The following is a 23,904-nucleotide window of genomic DNA, read 5'->3' as shown; positions in this document are numbered from 1 at the left end:
TTTCCACACACTTGCTGACAGCATACCAAAGATTTCCTTCTTTGAACGACCCACCATTGCCGGGAGCCCCAAATATTTTTCATGTTTCACCATACCCTCGACTCCTAAGAAATTGCATAATGGTCTCCTCCTATTGTCATCGACATTGTTGCTGAAAGACATGGAAGACTTATCAAAATTGATAAGTTGGCCAGAGGCGTCCTCATATAGTTTGAGGATATCCTTAATCACTTCCACTTCCTGAAGGGTAACAAGGCTAAATATGATGTAATCATCTGCAAAAAATAAATGTGAGATTTTTGAGGCCTGTCGAGCAACTGAAATGCCGTGGATCCTTCCTTCCAATTCAGCATTAGCAATGAGACCTGAAAGAGCTTCAACACACATGATAAATAAGAAAGGAGACAGTGGGTCACCCTTTCTAACTCCTCTTTTTGGAGTAAAATGTCCCGAGGGGAACCATTCAACATGATAGAGAAGGACACAAAAGAGATACACTTCACGAAGAAGTTTGTATAAATTTGTATTGATAAAACAGTGATAAGTATTTTACAATTCTGAGTTTATATAATTCTGAGTTTATGTACAACTGATTGAAGAATTTATACTGATACTTGTATATGTCTAACGACTACTTTTTGAGAGGGGAAAGGTAGAAGTGACCTTTCCTGCTTTGCAGGAAAGGTTGCTCCCTTTCACCCTTGGTCAGTGATGAGAAACCTGCACAAGCAATCCAGCCTGTGCAGTCTCTGAGACCATGCCTTCCATGTCCTTCTTTCTGCTTTCTTTAACACTCCCCCTCAAGCTGGGTTCATATAGGTTTATTGAACCCATCTTACTGAGAATGGACTTATGACTCTGCTTGTCAAGGGCCTTTGTAAATATGTCTGCCAATTGATCTTGACTCTTGACGTAAGGAGTTTCAATTTCTCCTTTTTGAACCTTTTCTCGGATGAAATTACAGTTGACTTCGATGTGCTTGGTCCTTTCATGAAACACTGGGTTTGATGCTATGTGCCGAGCGGCTTGATTGTCACAAAACATTTTCATAGGCTCCATCGTTTCTACTTTCATGTCCTTGAGTACTTGCTTTACCCAAATGAGTTCGCTGGCCGTGGATGCCATCGCACGATATTTTACTTCGGCGCTTGATCTAGCAACAACGCTCTGTTTTTTGCTTTTCTATGTCACCAAGTTTCCCCCGACGAATATACAGAATCCAGTGGTTGACTTTCTATCACAACTTCCAGCCCAATCCGCATCCGAGAAACCAACTGCATTAGTGGAGCTATTTTTCTTCATCCAGATTCCCTGTCCGGGTGTTCCCTTTAGATATCTGAGGATCCGATCAATGGCTTCAAGGTGGCTGGTACGAGGAGCATGCATAAACTGACTTATTATACTAACTGCAAAAGAAATGTCAGGTCTAGTGACAGTTAAATAAATTAATTTCCCTACTAAACGCTGATAGTGCCCTATGTTGATCAAAGGATCTCCATCTTCTAAATTGAGTTTAGTTTTAGTTTCCATTGGAGAGAGAGCAGGTTTGGCTCCTATCTTGCCAGTTTCCTTTAATAGATCAAGGGTATATTTTCTTTGGGATAGGAATAAACCTTTGCTGGATTTTGCTATTTCTATGCCTAGAAAGTATGATAACTGACCTAGATCTTTAATGTCAAATTCCCTTTTTAGACATTGTTTGACATTTTCTATCTCTTGATTATCATTCCCGGTTATTATGATGTCATCAACATATACCAAAAGAATAATGGTGTGTGTGCGAGTGTGTCTAACGAACATGAAAGAATCAGAATCACACTTATTGAAATTGATACTTAATAGGAAACAACTGAGTTTAGCATACCATGCCCTTGGAGATTGTTTCAGACCATAGATTGCTTTCTTGAGCTTACATACTAGGGATGAGTCTGAGTTTGTCTTATACCCAGGAGGAATGGCCATGTAAACTTCTTCTGCTAAGTTTCCTTGAAGGAAGGCGTTCTTGACATCCATTTGGAATAGATTCTAACCTTGATTGATTGCTACTGAGAGTAGGATCTTAACCGTATTCATCTTGGCCATTGGAGCGAAGGTCTCTTGATAATCGACTCCGTAAGTTTGAGTGAAGCCTCGGGACAGTTCTTGCTTTAATTTGAAAATATGTGCGAAGTTGTTTTGATGGCCGTAGAAAGTCTTTATTTTTTCCCATATTGCTCTTGATGTCTCCATAAGGATATATAGTCGAGCTATTTTGCTGTCCATTGCGTTGGTGAGCATGGACATGACCAAATGGTCAGATGATTGCCACTCTTCTAGTTTTTCTAATTCTTCTTATGTTAGTGCTTTTGGAATTGCTGGTTTTGGCTTTTGTTTGCTGTCTATGATGAATCTAATTTTTTTTTCTGGCATTGAGGGCGATAAAAATGGATTTTGACCACTCGAAATAGTTGTGACTGCCCTGCAACACAATATTGGTGATTTTGGTGGTTTCATTGTGAGCCATTGTTTTGAGTGTTGAACTGTGATTTTTTGTTGTGGCTCGATAGGTGATGACTGGCTAAACCAACTCTGATACCATGAAGAAGTTTGTATAAATGAAATAGTGATGAGTATTTTACAATTCTGAGTTTATTTACAACTGATTGAAGAATTTATATTGATACTTGTATATGTCTAACGGCTACTTTCTGAGAGGGGAAAGGTAGAAGTGACCTTTCCTGCTTTGCAGGAAATGTTGCTCCCTTTCACCCTTGGTCAGTGATGAGAAGCCTGCACAAGCAATCCAGCTTGTGCAGTCTCTGAGACCATGCCTTCCATGTCCTTCTTTCTACTTTCTTTAACACTTCATGACAAGAGAAATCCAAAGTTTAGGAAAACCCAATTTAATCATCACCTGTTCGACAAATTTTCAGAGCTATAAAATCTCTATTTCCCCTTTTTTTATTTTTCATAGCATGAAAACACTCATATAAGGATATTATCGGTAATAAGCCTTCCTTTCACAAAAGCACTTTGGAAAGGAGAAATAATATGCGGCGAGACCAGCTTTAATCGATTTTTAAGCATCTCGGATACTATTTTGTAAAGCAGATTACACAGGCAATACGTCTTTTGGAATTTAGGGGATTGGTTTTAGAACTTGGAAAGAAAACCTCAAAAAATTAAATATGTTGGATTGAAATAGGTTGCAAAAGTTTGTAACAGGAGACCAGTTCAAAAATCTTTATATTAGATGGGTAGAAGTCTTACCACAAAAGTTTTATTGAAGACATGATTTTACTATCGGACTCATATCAAAATAAAAATATTATGTGTCAAAATTTAAATAAATAATATTAAAAAATTTTAAAATTTAAAATTTAATAATATATATAGATTAATAAATAGATTTATAAAGTTTAATTAGTTAAAGAAATATACAGAACTAATAAAGAGTATTGTAAATGGAATAAATTACATTTTTAGTGAATACATGGTCTAATAAATAAATTCAAATTATCTCTTTCAGAAAAATAAATTCAAATTATTTGAAATAACACAAAATAACTGAATAAGTAAAATATGAATATAGTGTCTTTTTAAACAGAAAATTAGATATTTATTAGGATCAATGACCTAATTAGTTCTGATGTTTTTAACTTTCTTTTTAGTTTTCTTTAGGAGAATTGGACGAAACTAAAAAGAAATTTAAAAGCTTAGGATTAAATATATCATTAAGCTTATTTATTGAGGAAAAGATATAAATTTTTCCAACTATTTTTAAATTTGCCTGTTAAAAACTGAGCTGCACATAATAAATCAAACTTCGAAAAGTATCCCAGTAATACTAGTTTAGCGTGCCATTTTGCGGCAGCAAACGAAACATAACCGGAAAAAAAGGCCAAAAATGGGAAACCGGAGATTCGCGCAGGTATCCACCAGCGACGACGAAGACGAAGCGCTACCGCCGCCACCGAAAACTCGGTCATCGATGGCGAAGTCAGAAGACAATGAGAAAAACAAGAACAAAAAGAAGAAAATGAAACTTCTAGAAAAAGATGAAGAAGATGAGGAAGAAGCGAAAGTGAGAGGAGGGAAAGCAAAGAAGAAAGGAAGAGGAAGGAAAGGAGTTGAATCGGAAGAGGAAGAGGAGGAGGAGGAGGAAGAAGAGGAAGAGGCGCCGCAAGAGGATGCGAAACCGATTGGTGAACCGATTAAGTTTTCTGGTAAAGGAAGAGGAAAAAGGAGTCATTATGAAGCTTTTGAGTTTGATGGAAATAGATATGAGCTTGTAAGTTTTTTGGGGTTCAGGATGGTTAGTTAGGGTTTCTGTAAATCATGTTTTCTTTGTGTTTATACACATTATTATTTTATTTATGCAGGAGGATCCTGTCCTTTTAGTTCCTGAGGATAAAAAGCAAAAACCTTATGTGGCAATTATCAAGGTAAGAAACTGGGATTTCTTTAATATGTATTGAGAATGTTGTTTTAGCTATCGAAGTTATGCAGTATTTTTATTCGATAACATTTTTGTTTGGAAAATAGTTGTTCTAGGTCAAGTCTTTTGTAGTTAGTAGCACTTGGTTCTTTGTTAGGTAAAACCTATTACCTGTATTATTAGATTTTGTCAGTCTTAATAGGGTCATGATTAAGCATTTTGGATATTCAGGTTTATGTTGAATTGGGATTTAGTTATAAGTTTTAACTTTTAACTGAGTTTCAAGATCATAGGAGCTCCCCTGTCACTTCTGCTGCTCTTTTTTATGTTTCTTTTTTGTACTTTTTTCTTTTTTCCTGCTTCTCCTAGTACTAGCTAAATCTGGAACATTAAATGCATGTTTTACGATTTCTCTATTTTTATTCATACAGAAAAAAGTTCTGCCTTAGGATAATAAGTAGGCATCTTTTGAATTATTCTAGCGCTTTGTATAATGGCATTGCTCTTCTTCTGATAGGATATTGCTCAGACACAAAAGCTTAGCATGATGGTCACTGGACAGTGGTTTTATCGTCCTGAAGAGGCAGAGAGAAAAGGTGGTGGAAGCTGGCAGTCACGTGATACCCGAGAATTGTTTTACAGTTTTCATCGTGATGAGGTTCCAGCAGAATCTGTAATGCACAAGTGTGTGGTGCATTTTGTCCCTATTCATAAGCAACTTCCAAATCGGAAACAGCATCCTGGTTTTATTGTCCAGAAAGTGTATGACACTGTAGAACGGAAACTTTGGAAGTTAACTGATAAGGATTATGAAGATAATAAGCAGCATGAAATTGATCTTCTTGTTCAGAAAACTCTATCGCGTTTGGTAGACCTTCCTGATATTGAAACTGAAGATTATGCTGCTGAACAACCAGAAGATCAGTCAAAGTTTAAGAGAACTCTCAGGAAAAAGAATATTACTCCACTTGATGTTTCAAGGGAGGAAGAGGCATCTGGCAGGCATGACAATTTAAAAGCTGAAACACCAGGAAGCTGTACAGCCAATACCTCGGAGTACTATGCAATCTTAGAAAAGTTTGATGTACTAACTGGAGATACTCATCGCGAAAAATGGTTGGAGAGGCTTCTTCAATGTATTCAATACATGTGCAGATCTCCTGACGATGAAAAAGTGAAAGCCAGTTCTGATGGCATTGATGGTGAAAAAGAGAGCAAGACACATAGCAATGGAAATGGATCTCAAGATAAGAGTCCTAAAGTATGTAGCATTTAGCTAGTCTTTGTTTTTACTATCAATATTCTGGTTTAACATGATTGACGATAATGAACAAAAAGAATGCTATCCCAGGCTTCAGCTATTTCTATCCGAGTTCTTTCCTCTCTTTTGTATATTCTTGAATTTTAGAATCTAAAGGTTCTTTGGTTCTGATGTTATCCTTTGTTGCTTTTGACAGAGTAGCAAGACTTTTCGATGGCCTGATGCTGCTGTTTCTGCAGTATGTGCCCTTGAGAAGGCTTCACATGAAGCTCTTTCCTCTGATTTTCAGAAATATAACCAGAAGTTGCGTTCTCTTGTTTTCAACCTCAAGGTCAGTTTATCTACTTATGCATGCATGGTTTTACCCATTTCTTTTCTCTACATATCTTTTGTTGATTTTGTTGATTTGATTCAAACCTAGTTGGGAATGGAAATGTAATTGATTTGTTTTCGTTCATTTCATCCTGTCTAGAGGAAAAGGCTTTGATGGAGTGGGTAGGAGTGTTGTGGAGGACTCATAAATGATTTGCAGTCATGGATCATAGTATGGGATCACAGATTAAAATGTTAAATCTTGTCAAAGTAAATATTCAAATATAAATTCTAAATGAAGCAAACTTTTTTTAGTTTTCTTTGTTCATTGGGCAAAAAAATTGACTAACTCTGACAGAATTTATGAAGGTGAAAGTAATAATATTCAACCATTGTTGGTAATGTGGTACAGTAATCTTATTGGCGGAGGATGTGATACTTTATGTCTCTGTTTTTGCTGTGCAAGAACAATGTAGGACCATTTTTTTTGTTGGAGTTGGAAGTAGAGGAGTTTGTTCTGACAAATATCTTCCCTTGACAAAATTATATTAGCCCCTTTGTGGTGTTTGCAACTGACTATTGTAATTAGTTCCGTTTGTTTTCATTTTTCTGTCAGGTGCTGGGTGCACGTGTGTGCTTCCTGTTCTAGGGCTGTGCTGCCTGCCTTTATGTACTTCTCTCCCACTTTGTGGGTGAATTTGTTGCTTATATTACATGTTTATATGTTATTTGGGTGGAATGGGGGGATTAAAAGAATGAACTGCATTATGATCGATTGAAATAGAATGTGAAATAGCTAGATATGTTTGCTTGAAAGATCATCATTTGTTGCTGACTTTTGCTGAGTTTTCAGCTGTACCTCTAAGACATGTTCCTTTTCTTACAGAATAGCACGCTACTGGCACGGCGTTTGCTCAATGGACAGTTGAAACCTTCGAAAATATTAAATATGTCACCAAATGAATTGAAAGTATGGTCTTCTGACCCCCCTATATGTTATTTTTGTCCTCCTTTTTGGGAATGTTCTCTTGTGATCTGATTTGGTATTAAGTGAATAATGTCTGACTAATTAATTTAACTTTAGGAAGGGTTGACAGCTGAGGAGACAGCAACAAAAGAGCCCGACGAATCAGCAGGCATGCAGGTCATATTCTACTCTTTTGGCTATTGTCAAATTTTCTGGAGCTTCTCACTTGTGGTGTTAGATGTATGGTTATGATCACTGTCTGACCTGTTGCATTTGTAGCAGATGACTGATGCTTGTTGCTCAAGATGCAATGAGAACAAAGTTGGCGTAAGGGACATCATCCAAGCTGGACATGGAGATCGCTATCAGGTTCTTGCCTATTTCCTTCATACACACGCACAAACTATGTTCCCTGCATAAATGTTAGTTTTAATGAGCTGAGGTTGTTATCTTATAATAATTTGCATGTGCAAGGACCTTGCATTCTACTTTTCGTGAATAAGGGTTCACCAGGAAAGATGGCATGAAGTATGAATGACTGACTGCTAGCCTTTTAACTTCTTGGATTTCAGCTGGAGTGTACTGCCTGTGGAAATTCTTGGTATGCTTCCAGGGATGAAGCATCGATGCTGACAATAGATGGACCGGGTTCTGCCAAAAGTGTAGGCACTGCACCCTGGGCAACTGCCAAATTTGAAGAGGTCGAGAAGAAGCTGGTCAGTCCCCGCGAACCTGAGAAGGCAGCTGAGGTCATGAAGAAGACAAGTGAACCATATATACCTATTGTCGATTCCCAGAGGCCATTTTCCAAGTCCAAGAGTGAAGAGAATACTGTAGCTAAGAAGGGAGCTGAGGTCATGAAGAAGACAAGTGAACCATACGTACCTGTTGTAGATTCCCAGAGACCGTTAGCCAAGTCCAAGAGCGAAGAGAATACTGTAGCTACAAAGAATGCGGAGTGATGCATATACTACAAGAAGTTTTCAAGTTGTACAGCTAAAGTTAGTGCGTCTGTTGTACATAGGTATCCTGAGTTTCTGAAGCAAATTTCTTTCTCCAGTTAACCAGTTCAAAGTTGATATACTCTACAAAGGAGTAGGAATAAGATCGTATTAGTTTTGGCTTAATCTCCAAGTAGTGTCTTGATGGATATATGTCTGTATATCTTCGGACCATTGCATGCCCTTGTGCTATTTTGAAATGCATTTGAGGTGAATGTCAGATCATTTAAGCCACCTAGTAATCAGCTCTTCTTGTGTTCTTAACTTGTTAATATGCTCCTTGAAAATAATTATCTGTAAGATTATGGTAAAATTTGCTAGTTACTCTAGAAAATGAGTGGACGTCCAAGGCTTTGCAAAACTGAATTTATTTAAATTACTGAATTTTAACAAAGTTGGTAAAATTGTTAGATGAATTTTATATTAGTAACTTAATATGTATAGTAAGATCAGACTATTTTTCAATTTTATTATTTTATTTATTTTTTCATATCTCTTTTTTTTAATATTTTATTATAATTCATTTTAAATAATTCATTTCATTTGAAGTGAACCTATAGATATTATTTAATATGTTAGAATTTAATTGTAAATAATTTTATTTATAATTTATTTGTAAATAAAGTGAATTTTTGTATTTCAATCAATCATGAAGTTAGTATGAGTCAAAATTTTAACCATTTATGCAGATTTTTATATTATATAGGGTAGTTATTTAACTAAGATAATTATATTTTTGATATATAAATTTATCAAAAAATAACAATCAAATAATTGAATTTTTAAAATTACTAATTAAGAGTGAAAATCTGTAAAAAAAAGTGACAAAATAAAACGTATTTTTATTAAATCATTAGAGTCTTATAACGCAATAATATTAGAATTTATAAATTGAAAATTAAGGATTAAGACTACTAAATTCAGAATTAATAGAAGTTAGAGAAAAAGAGTTATATAAGATAAAATTTACCCTGAAGCTATATCACTTGTAACTACATTTTAATTTTTTACGTGTTGAATAATTTTTGCTCTCTCATCTGTATCTGTAAAAACTTAAAGAAAATCTGAAAGTTAGATAATGAAAATTCTATTTTATTATTTTTTTATAGATTGACAAATTTAATTATTAATTTTAAAAATTTAATTATTCAATTGTTATTTTTTGACAAATTTAAACACTAATAATACAATTATCCCGTATTTAACCTGGGTCTATAACCATAAAGGGGAGGAACCGATTAAATTTAACTATTTGTTGAATTTAAATCAACCTTAAATCTGAACATGAGGTCTAAGCTACTTCAATTTTTAAATAAAAAATAAATAAATTAAGTGAATTAGATTTTTAAGCTTATGCACTTAAATTTTATGGTTAAAATTGTTTCAATTAAATAAAAAGATATTTGATCGTATAGAAAATATAAAATGTTAATTGAGTTCATTTGAATTTTAATATTTCACCAAATAACAAATGGTGATTAAATTAAGTTATGATTTTAACTTTCATGTAACATGTATGATGTGTCTTCTTTAGTACTCGCAAGTGCACGAACCGTTCCTATAGTAAGGGTAAGTTCACCACGAGGTCGATATCTCAATGAACTATAAGGCCACTTATTATAAAAACTACTTATCAACACAAAACAATAAAAGTAAATTTAAACACTCTAAATCGTATGTTTAAGAGGATAATGGTCATAAAGCAAAGTAACTAAACAATAAATAAATATGCAATGCAAATGCAAATGCTTATGATCTAAAACTATATGCTAAAAATAGTATTTAATCTAGCCATTTACTTAGTAATCTCCTTGTTTTACTTTAAGCCTGATCTAATGAATGAGATGGTGATGTGCCTTTTCCCTAAATCACTCAAGCTAATGATGCAATTTAGGTTTGTTATACCAACATAGATTAAAGTAAAGATGATGTTTCTAATACTTTTAAACCTAAAGATTTTCATAACAATTACTATTGCTAAATTAATATGATGGTTAACTAACAATAATAACTGAAATTAATAAAGATATGAAGGTAAAGAAATCATTCATTAAATAAATAAATAACAAGGTTCATACAAAGTAAAAAGACTAAACTAAATACTTATGAAAACTAGCCTAACATATTTAACCCAATGATCATGGTATTAAATAGAAAGACATAAAACAATAAAATAAAAAGCTCCCTTAAGATCCAGAATTTCTTCAAGTAGGAAGAAGGTTGGTCCTCAGTCTCCACTTCTTGAAAGGCTCCTTAGATCCTAAAAGAACAATGAAAACTAAAACTAAGTGTTTATGAAAAACTGTAGAGAATTATGGAGAGAATAATAGTGGCAGGTGTAGAGAGCAGGTAGGAGAAACCTCCCCTCCTCTTTTTTCTTTCTTGCAGAGATTTATATAGAGGAGAGTCCTCCTCTAAATAAATCTCTCTAGAGATGAGTATACTAATATAAGTCTATCTAAGAGATAAGACTTTAAGTATCTTAATTTCCATCAAATACTATCTCATAAATAACTCTTAATATAAATCATAATAATTATACAAAATGACTAAAATACCCATTGGGCCTTATAATTAGCAGTCCATGCATCTTAATTTTGGGCATTGGCACGAATATGTCACATTAAGCTTCTTTTAGCTCTATATTTTTCTCTTTTTGCTAATATTCTTGAAAATAGACAATTAAGCTTAAGTGAGGCAAAAACATATATTTTCACCATTTTATATATAGAAATATATCATTAAAGCTTTAAAATACTTTTAAATATTTATACATAATTTGGACGGATCAATGTACTTATTATAACAAACATTATAAATAAAATGTACACCTAATGAATTAAAGAGTGTAATGGATTTAAATATTAATCTAACAATATATAATATTTTATAAATTTTAGATAAAAAATTTTAAATTTTCAAAATTTGAATCAAGGTTAAACTATAAACTAAATAATAATGAAGCAGAATTATAAACTGGCTCGAATCGTTAGATTCTTAAATATAAATCAAATGTTTTCTAAAAAATAATATTAACTGGTTTAATTTTTAAACGAACCATAAATTAGGAGTTCACAACGGATTTAGACTTTTTGCAAGACCTACTTTTAATCCTTATATTACTAATCCAGTGGTGGAGATTCAGAAAAATGTGAATATTTTGATAAGATTGATGATATGAATATATAAAATCCCAAAAGAATTCCTTTTGCAGCTAATATAATAATATCACATTTTTTGATCAATGCTCTAAGAAAATTGCTTCTCTCTTTAACACTTTGTAGTGTGGCAAAATATTTCTTTTTGGTTATCACTAAAAAATTTCAAATTGTTTCTCCTTTTCTTAATTTCCTCCAAATATTTTAATCACCAACTTTGTTCTAATTTAAAAATTTACTTTTAATTATATCCAATTTAGTAAAATTAAAAAATTAGCGTGTGCATAGACGACGTATTTACCATTTAAAAATATATTTATTTATTATTTAAGTTTGTGACATGGAATATAATAAATAAAAGTGTAGAAAAGAGAGGGCAATTGGAAATCTCTCATTCTTTCATCATTATCAATTGAAACCCTAATACAAAAACCTACAATAATAATAATCAACATAAGATAAAAGTTACTTGCTTTTTTTTTTTTTATTAGGTTTGTTCTTTAGCCATTGAATTACAGTAATAGTGTTTTTTTCTCTTAAATATTTAGTGATAATATCATGAAATTTGGTGAGAGAAGAACGTGAGGTAATTTTTTTAGACTAAAAGGAAATATTAGGTTAAAAGCCATGTAAGCAAAGGGTAAAATATAAAACTACAGTCCACAGTTTTCTAAATGGACACGTGATCCATACGCAGAAGCTAATTTCTTAATTTCACTAAGTTGGATATAATGGAAAGCCAATTCTTAAATTAGGGTAAAATTGTCAAAAATTAAAAGATTTAAATAAAATTGGAAAAATGCGAGAATATTTGGATATTTTAGCGATTAAGCCTTTTTTTTTCTTTTTATTTTCCCTTTGCTTGAAAGCATGCTTACCGTTGAAAACTGAAAATAAAATTGATTTACGGTCATTCATTAATTGGTTAAAATGACAGCTCGTTTCACATTCTGTCGCCATAGCTTCTGGTTCAACCGAGTGCTGTGCTAGGGGTGCTGTGACTGCACTTGTTTGCGGTGTGTATCGGCCATTCCATGCTCGGGAACCAATCTTAGCAGTTGAACAAAGCTACATTACAATCAATTAAGGTAAGATATAAATACTCTTCAAGTATACACCTCTCTAAGCAAAACTCAAAACCCAAAATATACGGTCTCAAAATGTTCGTGAAAATGCCACAACGAGACCTGATTTCATTGTATGTTTCGTATGGTTAATAGATGAAGTATATGAAGCCCATTGCCTTGTTCAATGACTTGATGAAGTCTAAATCAAATGGACGCTTACTTGGGTTGGACGTCGGCGACAAGTATGTGGGTTTAGCAATATCAGACCGTCATAATAAAATTGCATCACCTTTAAGGTATATTATATGTATTTATGTCAGTATAGGTTTTAAGCTGTAATTCATATATTCAGTCCTATCATAAGTCATAATATATTTAAGTTGCATTAACTGTTGTGAATACTTGTCGTAGTGTCCTACTAAGGAAGAAATCAAACATTGATTTGGTGGCTACTGATTTCCAAAGTCTGGTGAGTTTTTGAGTCATATCTTGTTTATTCTTATTTTCCTTTTTTTTTTTTTATTTGTTATTTTCATTATTTTGAGGCAAGGCTTGGGGCGCTTGATAGGGTAGTCCTATTTCTCTGTCAAATTTTTGGAGTTGAGGAGTTGGTGGCGTTAAAAGAGTTCTTTTAGAGTATCCTATGAAGTATTAACTATTAACTAATGGATTCAGTGGTTCGTCTAGTTGTAATCTCCTGCTTCCTTTTTGTTGACCCTTTGTCTGGCCAACAGATTATGTGATGGCCCATTTCACTGCCCTTTAATGTTTTTTTCTTTAAAACTTTTAATTTTAGTTTTACTTCCATTTTTCTGCCTTTAAGCGAAGGTAACCTATCATTGCTTGAAGAACTGTACTCATTTGATTAGGCATAATGCTTTTCTTGATGGCTATCCATTTTGTAAACCTTCATCATGCATGGCCATGGGAAGGCTAGAGAGCGATAGATATGTGATATGGATTTTTTAGATCTGACTCATTCACCTATCTATACATGCAGATCTCTGAACTTTCGCTGGCGGGGTTTGTTGTTGGCTATCCTTTCGACAGACAGCGAAGTACCCCTGATGTGTGCTATCATCTAATCATCTCATTAGTCATTATTTTTCCTTTCTCACTTCCTGCTCTTATTTTATTTTCTTCCTTAATTAGGCTTTGCACGTGAAGCTTTTTATTGATGACCTCAGAAAAATCGGGAAACTTGAAGGTTTAAAATACACATTCTGGGATGAGTGCTTCACATCAAAGGTGATTGCTTATAGCTGATTGAAACATTTAATTGAACTTGAATCTCAGTTCGTTGTTATATTTTTTAAATAAGCATACTGAGGGGTTCTTATTGGGGAAGCTGTTGCCATTCAGGCCATAGTACTTGGTCAAGCGAAATTGGAAAATGACTAATTTTGGCCATCTACTGCTACTGCGTTAATATTCTTACTTCGAAAAATTTCACTCCCTCTACTGCATTAACATTCTTTCTTTGATTTGCATCCTGGATAATTGTTGCTAATAGCATAGAAGTTCATTGTTCATGTCATTGCAGAATGTGGAACTACTAGTACAGCCTTTAGATTTGCATCCAGTAGAAGCAAAAACCATAATGGACAAATTTGCTGCTGTTGGGATACTTCAGGTATCTTTTCTTGTATCATCCACTAAGAATCAAATAGGATTAATATTGCTGTCTTAAGATATTTCAACTTCGCATTGTTAATATTTCAGACTGTCGACCTTTTTAAAACATATTAGACCAATTCCTTTTCTATGGGATATTACTTAGCTGCAGGAGTTTTTCCTTGTTTAGATTAAAGGTCCAGGCACTCACTTGCATTACTTAAAAAAGAAAGGGTTCCAACTTGATATTTTCTGTGAGAATAAGTTCATGTTTGGCATTCTTAAATATAAAGTTTAATTAGTTTTTAATTGTATCAGAAGCTAAATGAGCTGATATAGGACAGGTTGGGATTTTTAAGTTTCCTTTTTTTGATAATAATCTATTCTAACTTGATTCAAACATCGCTGATCCATGGCAGGGGTACCTGGATTATGTTAATAGGAAGCTGAAGTTGGAGGCACCAGAATAAGGAGTTTGGAATAAATGTAAGTGCCATCTTTAGCGATTAACAAAGAGGAATTCTGTACTGTGTCGGATTGACAAAGAGCAATTATGTGTTGTGATTGTGCTAGAATCTAATAGATGAAGTCTGTTCGTGACCATTGTTGACAGCTTGCTGCAATCCCTTACCAACAAACACTTGGGAGTTGGGATTATTTCTGCATTGCGAATCCTTGAAATCCTTAAAAGAGTTATTATCTTGATGATCACTATTTTGTGGCTTTCGAAATGATAACTCATATATGGCTGCACTGCGGAAGGCAATGTGATTGATCTAGCAAAATAGGGAATGGTGATAAAACTTTTGGATGCACATAAGTAGTATCTTTAAAGAAATTAAAGTAGATATTTTTCTCTTCGTTTATCTTTTCCATTTCTGTTTCTTCTGAAGTGTACCCCTTGTATTAGCGGCTACTTCGGCTCTGAACATTGTACACGAATTTATTATGCTTATCAGTGTTCGGCTATAGGATCACGGTCAATGAGTGTCTTTTTTTTTTCATTTCTTGAACTATAATGCAATAAATTCATTATATGAGGAGTAAATACATCAGCTCACTTGGAGATGAGAATTACCATCCTAGAAACTGATTTAAATAAGGAGCTCTACTTATCCTATTTGCAACTTTGTCGCTTTACATGAATAAAAGCACACATAAAATTGATATTTCTTAATAAGAATCTTTCTCTTCATATGGATAATGCAGTTGCAGAGTTGCTGATAACAAGCAGAACACCTTATTCCATTTGAGATAGATTGTTAATCTAATTGCAGATCTAAGGGTTTCTGGGCTTCCGCCGCTAACAGAGATCTACAATGGTGATTGTTGACAGTGTGATTGAATTAGAAAAGAGGTTTTGCCTGTGTTTGCGAAATGTTTGGCAATTAGAACTGGCGTGGAGTAACTTGGAGAAACTAAAACGGTAGGCATCACCAACCTGTGTTTCTACCTGCGAACATAATTTTCCTACAACAAAATCTCTGTTATGATATTTGTACCAGAGTATTAATTTATTCTTCTGCTGTTACACGGTTCTTGTGATCGTACACTACCATAATCAACTACAAAAATCTACTTCGCTAATGGGAGTTGTTCATATGAGATGAAAATTTGGGTCTGATTATACCCCAAGTATATATATAGAAGAATCTTATTTAATTTAGATAAAAACGAGTTGTTGATTTGAGAATCAGATGACAATATTTCAAGTGTTTAAGCTCTAACCACTTCAAATTGGCAATTAATAGTGACTTAATCTGCGCAAAATCTAAATGGGACACTGGGGTTAGGCATTAATGTTATCACTGAATATAATACAAGAGGGGATTTTCTTTTGTTTCTTTTTGAATTTGAAAAACTGCATGATATTAAAAGTTTAGGCTCAGTTCCACCTTCCAATTAACCAAAAATAAAGTCTTTGTTTGATGTCTATGGGCACCAGACAAGTAGGTAGCCAATTGGCAATTGTCATTCTATTATTCCAGGCAAACGTTTCTCCAAGAAGCATTATTACTACCCTTCTTTTTCTTTTTCTTTTTCTTTTTCTTTTCCTTGATAAATAATATACAATTACTCTATTCAATGCCTTTCCCTTGTTAGAACATTGTTTTGTTGGTTTCTCCTATTCTCACTCTGTCTCAATTTACATCAAAGTAGTAACAGTAGAACTAAAAGCAAAGCTAAAGCATCAGATCAGACCCAACTTGTAGAGAGAGAGAGAGAGAGAGAGAGAGAAAGGAGAAACAAGAACCAAAAGAGAAAAAAAAGAAGGAAAATAAAATAATGGGGCTCACTGCCCTAAGACATGGTAAAACCTGATAAGGACATCTGGTGGTGTTAGGGTTTTTAGTACTTTGATTGGTAGGCCACCACACACACACTGTCACAGTGTCACTTACTCACAACTCTTTAGTCAAAATACTTGCAACACGTACACTTACACACTAGCTAGCTACTTATATTTCTCTCTCTCTCCTCATGACTCTACTTATAAAAACAATAAAGAAAACAAAAGGGAAGGTCTTTACTTTGAAAAACTCTTTAATTCAAAAGCTCCACAACAACACAACATATTGCATATTTTTCAATTCATTTTCTCTCTTTCTTCTTGTCTTTTCTATGCCTTCCTTTTCTTTACCAGCTCCCTCCTTCAATTTTCCTCTCCAAAACCCTAGATTTGAAATAATCTAGGGCTTTCTTTTTTTCTCAAGGTGCTATAAATTCTTAAGTTGGTGTAACTGTCCTGTTTCTTTTATTCTCCTTCACATTTGATTTCATTATTAAATGGTGAAAGTGGAAAATCTTGCTTTTTAACTTCATTTTTACTCTTTTGCTAGTTGGGTTTTTGTTGGATTTCTCGTTGGGTTGTTTCGATTCTCTCTCCATAGACAAAAACCCCTGTAAAACCCATGTTCTGAAATTCTTTTGTGTTGATATTTTAATGATTTGGGGTTAAGGCTTTTCATTTTATCGTCTTTTCTCAGTCTTTTCCAAACTAAAAATTTGAGATTTTTGTTTTCTCAGCATTTCCCCTGGTAAGAGAAAAACCCTCGCAAAACCCCTTTCATCAACTGTCTTTTTTGGCTCTGTCCTTCGTCTAATCCCCAAAATATTTGATTTAGTTAGAAGTTAGGGTTAAAAGTTCCCAAAGATACTAGCTTTAGCTAACCAAGGGAGGTAGGAATTAACTAGAAAGAAAAAGGTGATCTTTTCGCTATTGTGATCTTGCATTACTGCTCTTAGTAAATGCATGGATGGAAGAGAAGCAATGGCATTAGCTAGTGGGTCAACACCATATTACATTCATAGAGGAGGTGGGGTTGGTGGGTCTGGGTCTGGATCGCAAGCTGGTGGATTTCATTCTCCACCAGGGTTCAGACCCTTGGCAAACCCAAATCTACTAGCTCATTCCAATACCAGACCAGGTTCATCTGGGTCATCATTTTCAATAGAGCCGTCAAATATCAATTTTGTTCATGGCATGAACGTAGCTGTGCCCTCTGGGCTGCCTGTGGGTGAACCAGTGAAGAAGAAAAGAGGGAGACCCCGGAAATATGCCCCGGATGGGCAGGTTTCTCTGGGTTTGTCTCCATTGCCAGTAAAACCTAAGCCCTCTTCAGGGCAGGATCCATTGAGCCCTAAACGGGCTAGAGGTAGGCCACCTGGAACTGGGAGAAAGCAGCAATTGGCTCTTCTTGGTGAGTTTTATGTTTGGAATATGTTGACTGTAAAGTTGGTATAATGTATATTGTGTTGATGGTCGGTTACATTTGCGGTAATGTTAAGTGGCAATCTTCGTCTTCTGGCATGATTGTTTAAACCATAGACACCAGAGGTTAATCCATGCCTAGTTCTTGAGGGCTTAATTGTAGATCCATAAACGGCAGTAGAAGACACAAGTGCTATAAGCACGTACCATTGAAATAATGATGTTAAATCTAGAAATGGACTTACAGTGCAATTTCTGTTTTAAATTTTGGCGTTGATACACAGAAGGTAGGAATGTGAGACTTTGATTTCTGCATACTATTGTGGTTACATGTTGTCTTTAAGAAGCTTTACTTATCAAATAGCTGATTGATTTGAATTCCTCGTCCTCATTGAATAAACACGAGGTTAGTGGATTTCTTTTAAATTTCTGAAGTGATTAATTGATGTAATAGGTGAGTGGATGAATAGTTCTGCTGGAATAGCTTTTTCACCACATGTCATCCGCATTGGAGTTGGAGAGGTATGCTATTTACTCTAGAGTTTCTGTCCTTTGCTCATAAGGTTTATAACTTCTATATTTTCTTGGCTGCAAGACTATAGGAACAAGAAAAGCTTCCCTTTTACAAACACCATTTAGGCCCCAATTTTGGGGATTTTGTAGTTTGTTTAACATGTTTAAATTGAATTCACGAGGTTCTCTGTGATGGAAAAATAATAATGCCATGATAATTAGACTTTTTCCTTTCCTTCCATGATATTTTAGCCTCCTAGATTCTTACAAATGTTGATTTTTTATTATGTAGATGTTGGAGCTAAGGTAGATCTGTTAGTGTAATTGTTCAAATAGGAAAAAAGTCCATATTTATGAGATACTTTGGCTCACTCATAAAGATACATTTGGACATAGAACTGCAAGCATACACTCGGATGATTTTCCATGGCTGTTGATTTCAAACTTTTCCAACTGCTTTTTGCAGGATATTGTTGCAAAAGTACTATCATTTGCCCAACAAAGGCCGAGGGCACTTTGCATCTTGTCTGGAACTGGTACAGTTTCTTCTGTAACACTACGTCAGCCAGCATCTTCAGGGCCCACTCTTACATTTGAGGTTAAAGAAGTCAAACAGCTTTTCACATTTCCTTTTTCAACTATTGCATTTCAATTAGTGGTCTTCCCTGTTTTAGCAGTCTCTTATTCTAGAATTGGGTTATATAATTGTGAGTAGAGATGTTTTGTGGGAATATTTCCTTTAGTTCTTTGAATGTATGTTCTGAAGATGCATAGCGAGGTGCTAAAAATTGGAGGTGTGAGAGCCTGTCCAATATGTGGTTGTGGCTCAATTACTGCATTCAAAACCAGAAAAGGAATGAAATAAAATCAATAACCAGAAAAGGAATGAAGTAAAATAAATGTAGATTGTGAGCAAAAAATGTAAAAACAATGGACAGTAAGGTTCTGATAATCTGTCAATTATAAAAAGGATGGAATCAAATAAATTGGGGTGCAGTAAGGCATTGAAATGAATTTGAAATAGAAGGTCCACTATATAGCAAAATGTGTTAAATTATGTACTTGAAGTTTGGGCATAGGATGCTTGTTTTAAGAAATAGAGCTCGAATATAGAATGTGGTTAAATATAGACTTTATTAGTACTTGAGTTTAGGCTGAGTCTGTGTTCAGAGTTTTGTATGGGATGAGATGGATTTCTGTGGGTTCTGGTGATTTGAAATGCATTTGGTAACTGTGATTTCAGGCACTATTTGAGTGTGTTTATTTTGGTAACTGAGCTCATATGTTGCTGCACGGTATTGGGTTGGATGGGTCAAAAGTGGGTTGGACAATGATTCTAATGTCAATATCTGCAAATATTTCCTCGGTCTCTTGAAAGATGGAAACATCAACTTGTATCTTGGAAATGAAGATAAAGTGGGTGCTGGAAAATATTTCTAATGTTACTATCTGCAAGTATTTTCTCAATCTCCTGAAATATTGAAACATCAATCTGTATCATGGAAATGCAGATTTTGATGTTGAGCACAGAAATTATCATATGTCAACACAAAAGTTGTGTGTACACAGTGGAGGTGCATGTTTGCTTATGGTAATGTTGAAGAAAAATTCACATACTGGTTTGGCTGCTTTCAGCCGGTGTATCCCAAGTTGAAATTTCCTGTTTATGTGTATGCTTAAGAATTGAGTGATGTGGGTGTCAAGTGGAGCAGTAAGTACGATCATATTTCACCAATTTGTGTGATCTCATATACTTGAAATTGGATTGCTGAGTAAGTTTGATACCAAATTTTTTAGGGCGGCTTTCAAATTGAGATCTAGGTTGCAAGTTCTAATGGACTTTTTGAAGACACTTCTTGGTCATGCTTTGTTGAGGACGGATATTTGTAAGTGCACATGGAGTTCACCTTTTCGAGGTCATGAATTGTGTTTAATTGTGTGTGCTAAAAACAATAGTAGAAGGCGAATCATGTTCTTCTGATCTTTGGCATCTGAGTTGTTTTTTATCGGTTTAGGTAATTTAATGATTTAGGTTTTAGTTTGGAAAAAAAATTGATCTAAAGTGGGTGGAGAGTTGTGGGCCATTTGATGGCAAATGTTGAATTTTTAAATATAGTTGTTTGATTTTTAAAGGGACAACAAGTGAGATGATGCTGATACAAGTTACAGGGGATAATCTAAAAAGAGTTGGTCAATAATTTTCTCATCTTTCTTAGTAGTTTAGCTGTATGATTTTAATTTGCCTTATGTACAATTAGGGTGAGTAAACCTACACGGACTGTGCAGTGAACCTTGCTCGGGGAAATGGTGGACTGATGCTCATCACATGTGTTAAGATGGCATCAATGCCTACTATGTTGATTTGAGTTGGGGTCAGTTGCCAAATTAGGGTTGATATATTGAGAGGAATATACTTTACCCAAGTGTGGATTGTACTTCTCTTGGTTTGGTCCATCTGGAACTATAATAGTTTGATTTCGGCTCACCCTACTTTTTCTCTTTATTTCTACTGTTCTATATTAGGGAAGATTCTATTCCAAGGGAATCTATACTGGTGATTGGATTCATCAGATTGTATCTGTGGAGACGAGAGGGAATAGTTACTATATATGTATTCTGCCACCAAAATAAAACAACCAAAGCTATTTCCTGCACCAAAACAGACCCCCTGTCCTGTTCCTGGAAAGAAAAGAATAGGAACCATTGCTTGAAGATAAAGAATAGAAACCGTTTCTTGATGATATAAGGTCAGCAATTGCTTGCCATTTCTCTCCTCCTTTTCCTAAGGTCAGTACAAGCTTATATGTTTGGGCTTATCTGCCCTTGATCAAACTGGGCTGCCATTACAATTTGCATATATCAAACTCCTAACTTGACTTTACTATGTGGTCGAACCTGCATAATTCCTTCGACTACTGGGATTATCATTTTCCCTTTGCTTTATCCTAGCTGTTTCTTACTATTTGAGATGCATCCATTAATTGGCTTAGGGGAAACTTACTTGGTACGTTTATCCTGTATAGGGCCGTTTTGAGATATTATGCTTGTCTGGTTCTTATTTGGTTGCTGAAGATGGTGGCCCTCGGAATCGCACTGGTGGTATTAGTGCTTCTCTTTCCAGTCCTGACGGTCATGTCATCGGAGGAGCAATTGGAATGCTTATTGCAGCTGGTCCAGTCCAGGTATTATTTTGATTACTTTAACTTTATGTAGCCATTCATAGAGCCAGACTTTACAGTAAAGCGAAGAATGGAATGATCAACCACTTGGAACTTTTCTAACATTCCTTTCATAAAACCTGGTCATAGCTGCAATTCAGACATCGAGTCTCATCAAACCAGCATTTGCTCGACCAAACCTTGTGGATGACTCTGAAATGAAAAACATGGAAGAATATCAAATCGAGCTTTAAAATTTCAGATTACACGATTATTTGAGTGACTTTAATCGATGATAAAAGAGTTAATGCTTACTGAAGTGGTGAATAAATGTTGCTGCTTGTTGCAGGTGGTGGCATGTAGCTTTGTACATGGAGCTTCTAAAGTTAAGGACAAACCAGTTGGCCGTCCCAAAATTAATAAGGAATCTGCATCCCATTCTGGTGATAAATCGGTTACCCCAAAACCAACTCTGCCTACAAATGTACCGCAAAGTTTCACTCCCTCCCCGATGCACGTTTGGCCCATTTCACGGTCAGTTGACCTGAGAAACCCTCACAGCGACATTGACTTGATGCGAGGATAACTGCTGCAACAGACACATGGCAATTTTTGTACATATGTGTTGTTGTATATGTACTGAATCTATGATAGTTTTAAACATTTTCAAGTTCCACCTGCTGCTAGGGGTTCCTGTCCAATGTGTTTGTGCTAACTTAGTCTGTAACAATCATCATTTTTAAGTTACAATGGAAACTTGTGAAAAGATTTTCTTGTAGTCTGGAGGACAAATCTGTCAGTAGAAAAAGTATAATCACTATTCCAGGCTATTGCCTGTCATTCTTTGGACCTTGGATTTTTGTGATGCCCATGTTTCCATATTTCTACCATGTTGCAACCATTCTTTTTTTCTTTTTTTTTTTTCTGTTTTAAAATAAATTTCTAGTTAGAACTCGGGAAGATTTGTATTTGGTAGGACTTTTATATTGAGCTTGAGTGTGGTTCTTGTCTTTTTGTACTAATAAATGAGTTAAAAGTTTGAGTTCAACTCATTCAATAATTGAGCTCGTGCAATATTCTGCTCATATTTGAAAGGAATTGTAAGTTTAATATACTTGCAGGGTTTAAAAGAATTACTACTAACATCTGTGATTGATTTTTGGACCACGTGGACTTTTTGAGTTAAGTATATGCCCTCAACATGAAAATCACTTGCATAGTTTTGGAATATATTTCTTTGGTTAGACATCCAGACTATATAATTTAATGTATTATTGAGATGAAAATTGATTATTGTATAAGATATTTGTCCATATATTAGTTAGTTTTGATGTAGGGGAATATAAAATAAACAATGTGGGATAAACTCTATTGCCCATTGCGGAATTTAATTTTGTTTCAAATATCGTAATTTTCTATATATACTTTTCAAATATACTGTTTTCTGTACACAATAATCCGGTGGTGTATAAGTGAGTTTAAATTTTCGTTTGGCGTCTAATCAACCGATGTGCCATCTCTCATGGGAACTTTGCAGGACAAATATTTGTCACAGGTTTAGTTTACAACAAATGAACCAATGCAAGCGTTCCAAACATTGGTGCGTGGGCCTTGGTGTATGCCTTGTAAACTAAATCTGATTCGGATACAACAATTGTTTGCCACTAACAAAAAACATATCCAATAGTTAGTACAAGATGCGACCCAATTATTTACAAACCAACAATTGCAAGGGCAGTGAGCCTCACCTTTGAATATTCCAGGAATCCAGTCACACATACACTATTCAGTTGAAGGAATGGTGTCATGTCAACAGCATCGAAGAACTGTGCATCAAACTCTAAACAACACAACCAGTAATGTTTTGCAGTTGTGCAGCCATGTTTATATGCACGTTGTGGCTCCCGCTATATGCGTTAAAACATGCATTAGATTGTAATATACCCAACAAATGAGCTTTGGCTTAGATATTGGTTAATGACTCAACTGATCTAAAACAATGAATCTGTTCTCCATAATATTGACTATGATACAGACTTGTTCTGATGAAGGTATCAACTTAAGGTCTTGGAAGATGGGTGTATACACCTAAATTCAAAAGAAACAAAGTAATGTGAAGTTCCAAGCTTTCAAGTCTTCATTTCTTCAGCCAAGTAATTTTCATGCAAGTGCTGAACCAGTACTTGGAGGCCTTGTACAGCCCAGGCCAGCTCCATCTCAACCGACCCCCACGAATGGAAGTGCCATATTTCTGAAGCTGATGAATCTATCTCTCATATATACAAGTATATATACACCAAAAGAGATTAAACATACCAACAATGATGCGCTTTTTGGATCTTACAAAATTTAGACTAGGTAGCTTCACTTATTAAATTGCGTGCTTGAAAGAGGATTAAAATACTGAATAGTTACAGCATTTACTCTATAAGTGGTGATGATAATTACTGATTTTTGGACTACTTAATGGACTTAATGATGTCAACTTCTTCAATATGAATTGGATATTAGTGCTGCTATGCGTTGTTCGTGCTTTGATCACATAAACTCCCTACAAGAACGCACCAACTTTTTTGTTTTTATCATTTTTTTCCCACGTATAGCCAATTCCACAGAACATAAATTAGCTTTGTTCTTAACTACCCTCTCCAATGCCTGGTATCAGATTATCACACTAGGATTTTGTTGAAAAGAAAAATAAATATATGCTTTCTTAACTCTAGT

General features: G+C 34.8%; 3 protein-coding genes across 8 annotated transcripts; all 3 read left to right on the top strand.

Moving 5' to 3' along the window:
- Positions 1-3,754: 3,754 nt before the first annotated feature.
- Positions 3,755-8,200, top strand: LOC107260905 (ABC transporter F family member 4). 2 transcript variants are annotated; one of them, XM_048374622.1, is made up of 8 exons: positions 3,755-4,270; positions 4,362-4,424; positions 4,935-5,678; positions 5,875-6,009; positions 6,877-6,960; positions 7,075-7,134; positions 7,240-7,326; positions 7,432-7,553. In XM_048374622.1, exons 1-8 carry the CDS (start codon positions 3,887-3,889, stop codon positions 7,453-7,455), a joined length of 1,581 nt encoding a protein of 526 aa, XP_048230579.1. In that variant the 5' UTR covers positions 3,755-3,886; the 3' UTR covers positions 7,456-7,553. The 2 variants fall into 2 exon arrangements, with proteins under 2 accessions (XP_048230579.1, XP_015571926.1); XM_015716440.3 differs by having other exon boundaries at positions 3,759-4,270; positions 7,530-8,200.
- A 3,791-nt stretch (positions 8,201-11,991) lies between these two features.
- On the top strand, positions 11,992-15,384 carry LOC8266467 (putative pre-16S rRNA nuclease). Of its 5 annotated transcripts, none has more exons than XM_048374012.1 (8): positions 11,992-12,204; positions 12,337-12,479; positions 12,595-12,652; positions 13,184-13,252; positions 13,336-13,431; positions 13,727-13,816; positions 14,217-14,283; positions 15,075-15,384. In XM_048374012.1, the coding sequence occupies exons 2-7, from the start codon at positions 12,337-12,339 to the stop codon at positions 14,265-14,267; spliced, it is 507 nt and encodes a 168-aa protein (XP_048229969.1). In that variant the 5' UTR covers positions 11,992-12,204; the 3' UTR covers positions 14,268-14,283; positions 15,075-15,384. The 5 variants fall into 5 exon arrangements, with proteins under 5 accessions (XP_048229969.1, XP_002509795.1, XP_015582905.1 ...); XM_002509749.4 differs by having other exon boundaries at positions 15,007-15,384; XM_015727419.3 differs by lacking the exon at positions 15,075-15,384 and adding an exon at positions 14,381-14,781.
- Positions 15,385-16,304: 920 nt separating this feature from the next.
- LOC8266466 (AT-hook motif nuclear-localized protein 5) lies at positions 16,305-22,029 on the top strand. The gene is made up of 5 exons (XM_002509748.4): positions 16,305-17,498; positions 17,964-18,031; positions 18,489-18,620; positions 21,046-21,204; positions 21,530-22,029. Exons 1-5 carry the CDS (start codon positions 17,051-17,053, stop codon positions 21,764-21,766), a joined length of 1,044 nt encoding a protein of 347 aa, XP_002509794.1. The 5' UTR covers positions 16,305-17,050; the 3' UTR covers positions 21,767-22,029.
- The last annotated feature ends 1,875 nt before the right edge of the window (positions 22,030-23,904 follow it).

The sequence above is a fragment of the Ricinus communis genome, chromosome 5 (genome assembly GCF_019578655.1).
Source record: "Ricinus communis isolate WT05 ecotype wild-type chromosome 5, ASM1957865v1, whole genome shotgun sequence".
In the NCBI taxonomy this organism is placed as follows: domain Eukaryota; kingdom Viridiplantae; phylum Streptophyta; class Magnoliopsida; order Malpighiales; family Euphorbiaceae; genus Ricinus; species Ricinus communis.
Note: the sequence above shows the minus strand (reverse complement) of the source record. Positions and strands in the feature narration are given on the sequence as shown.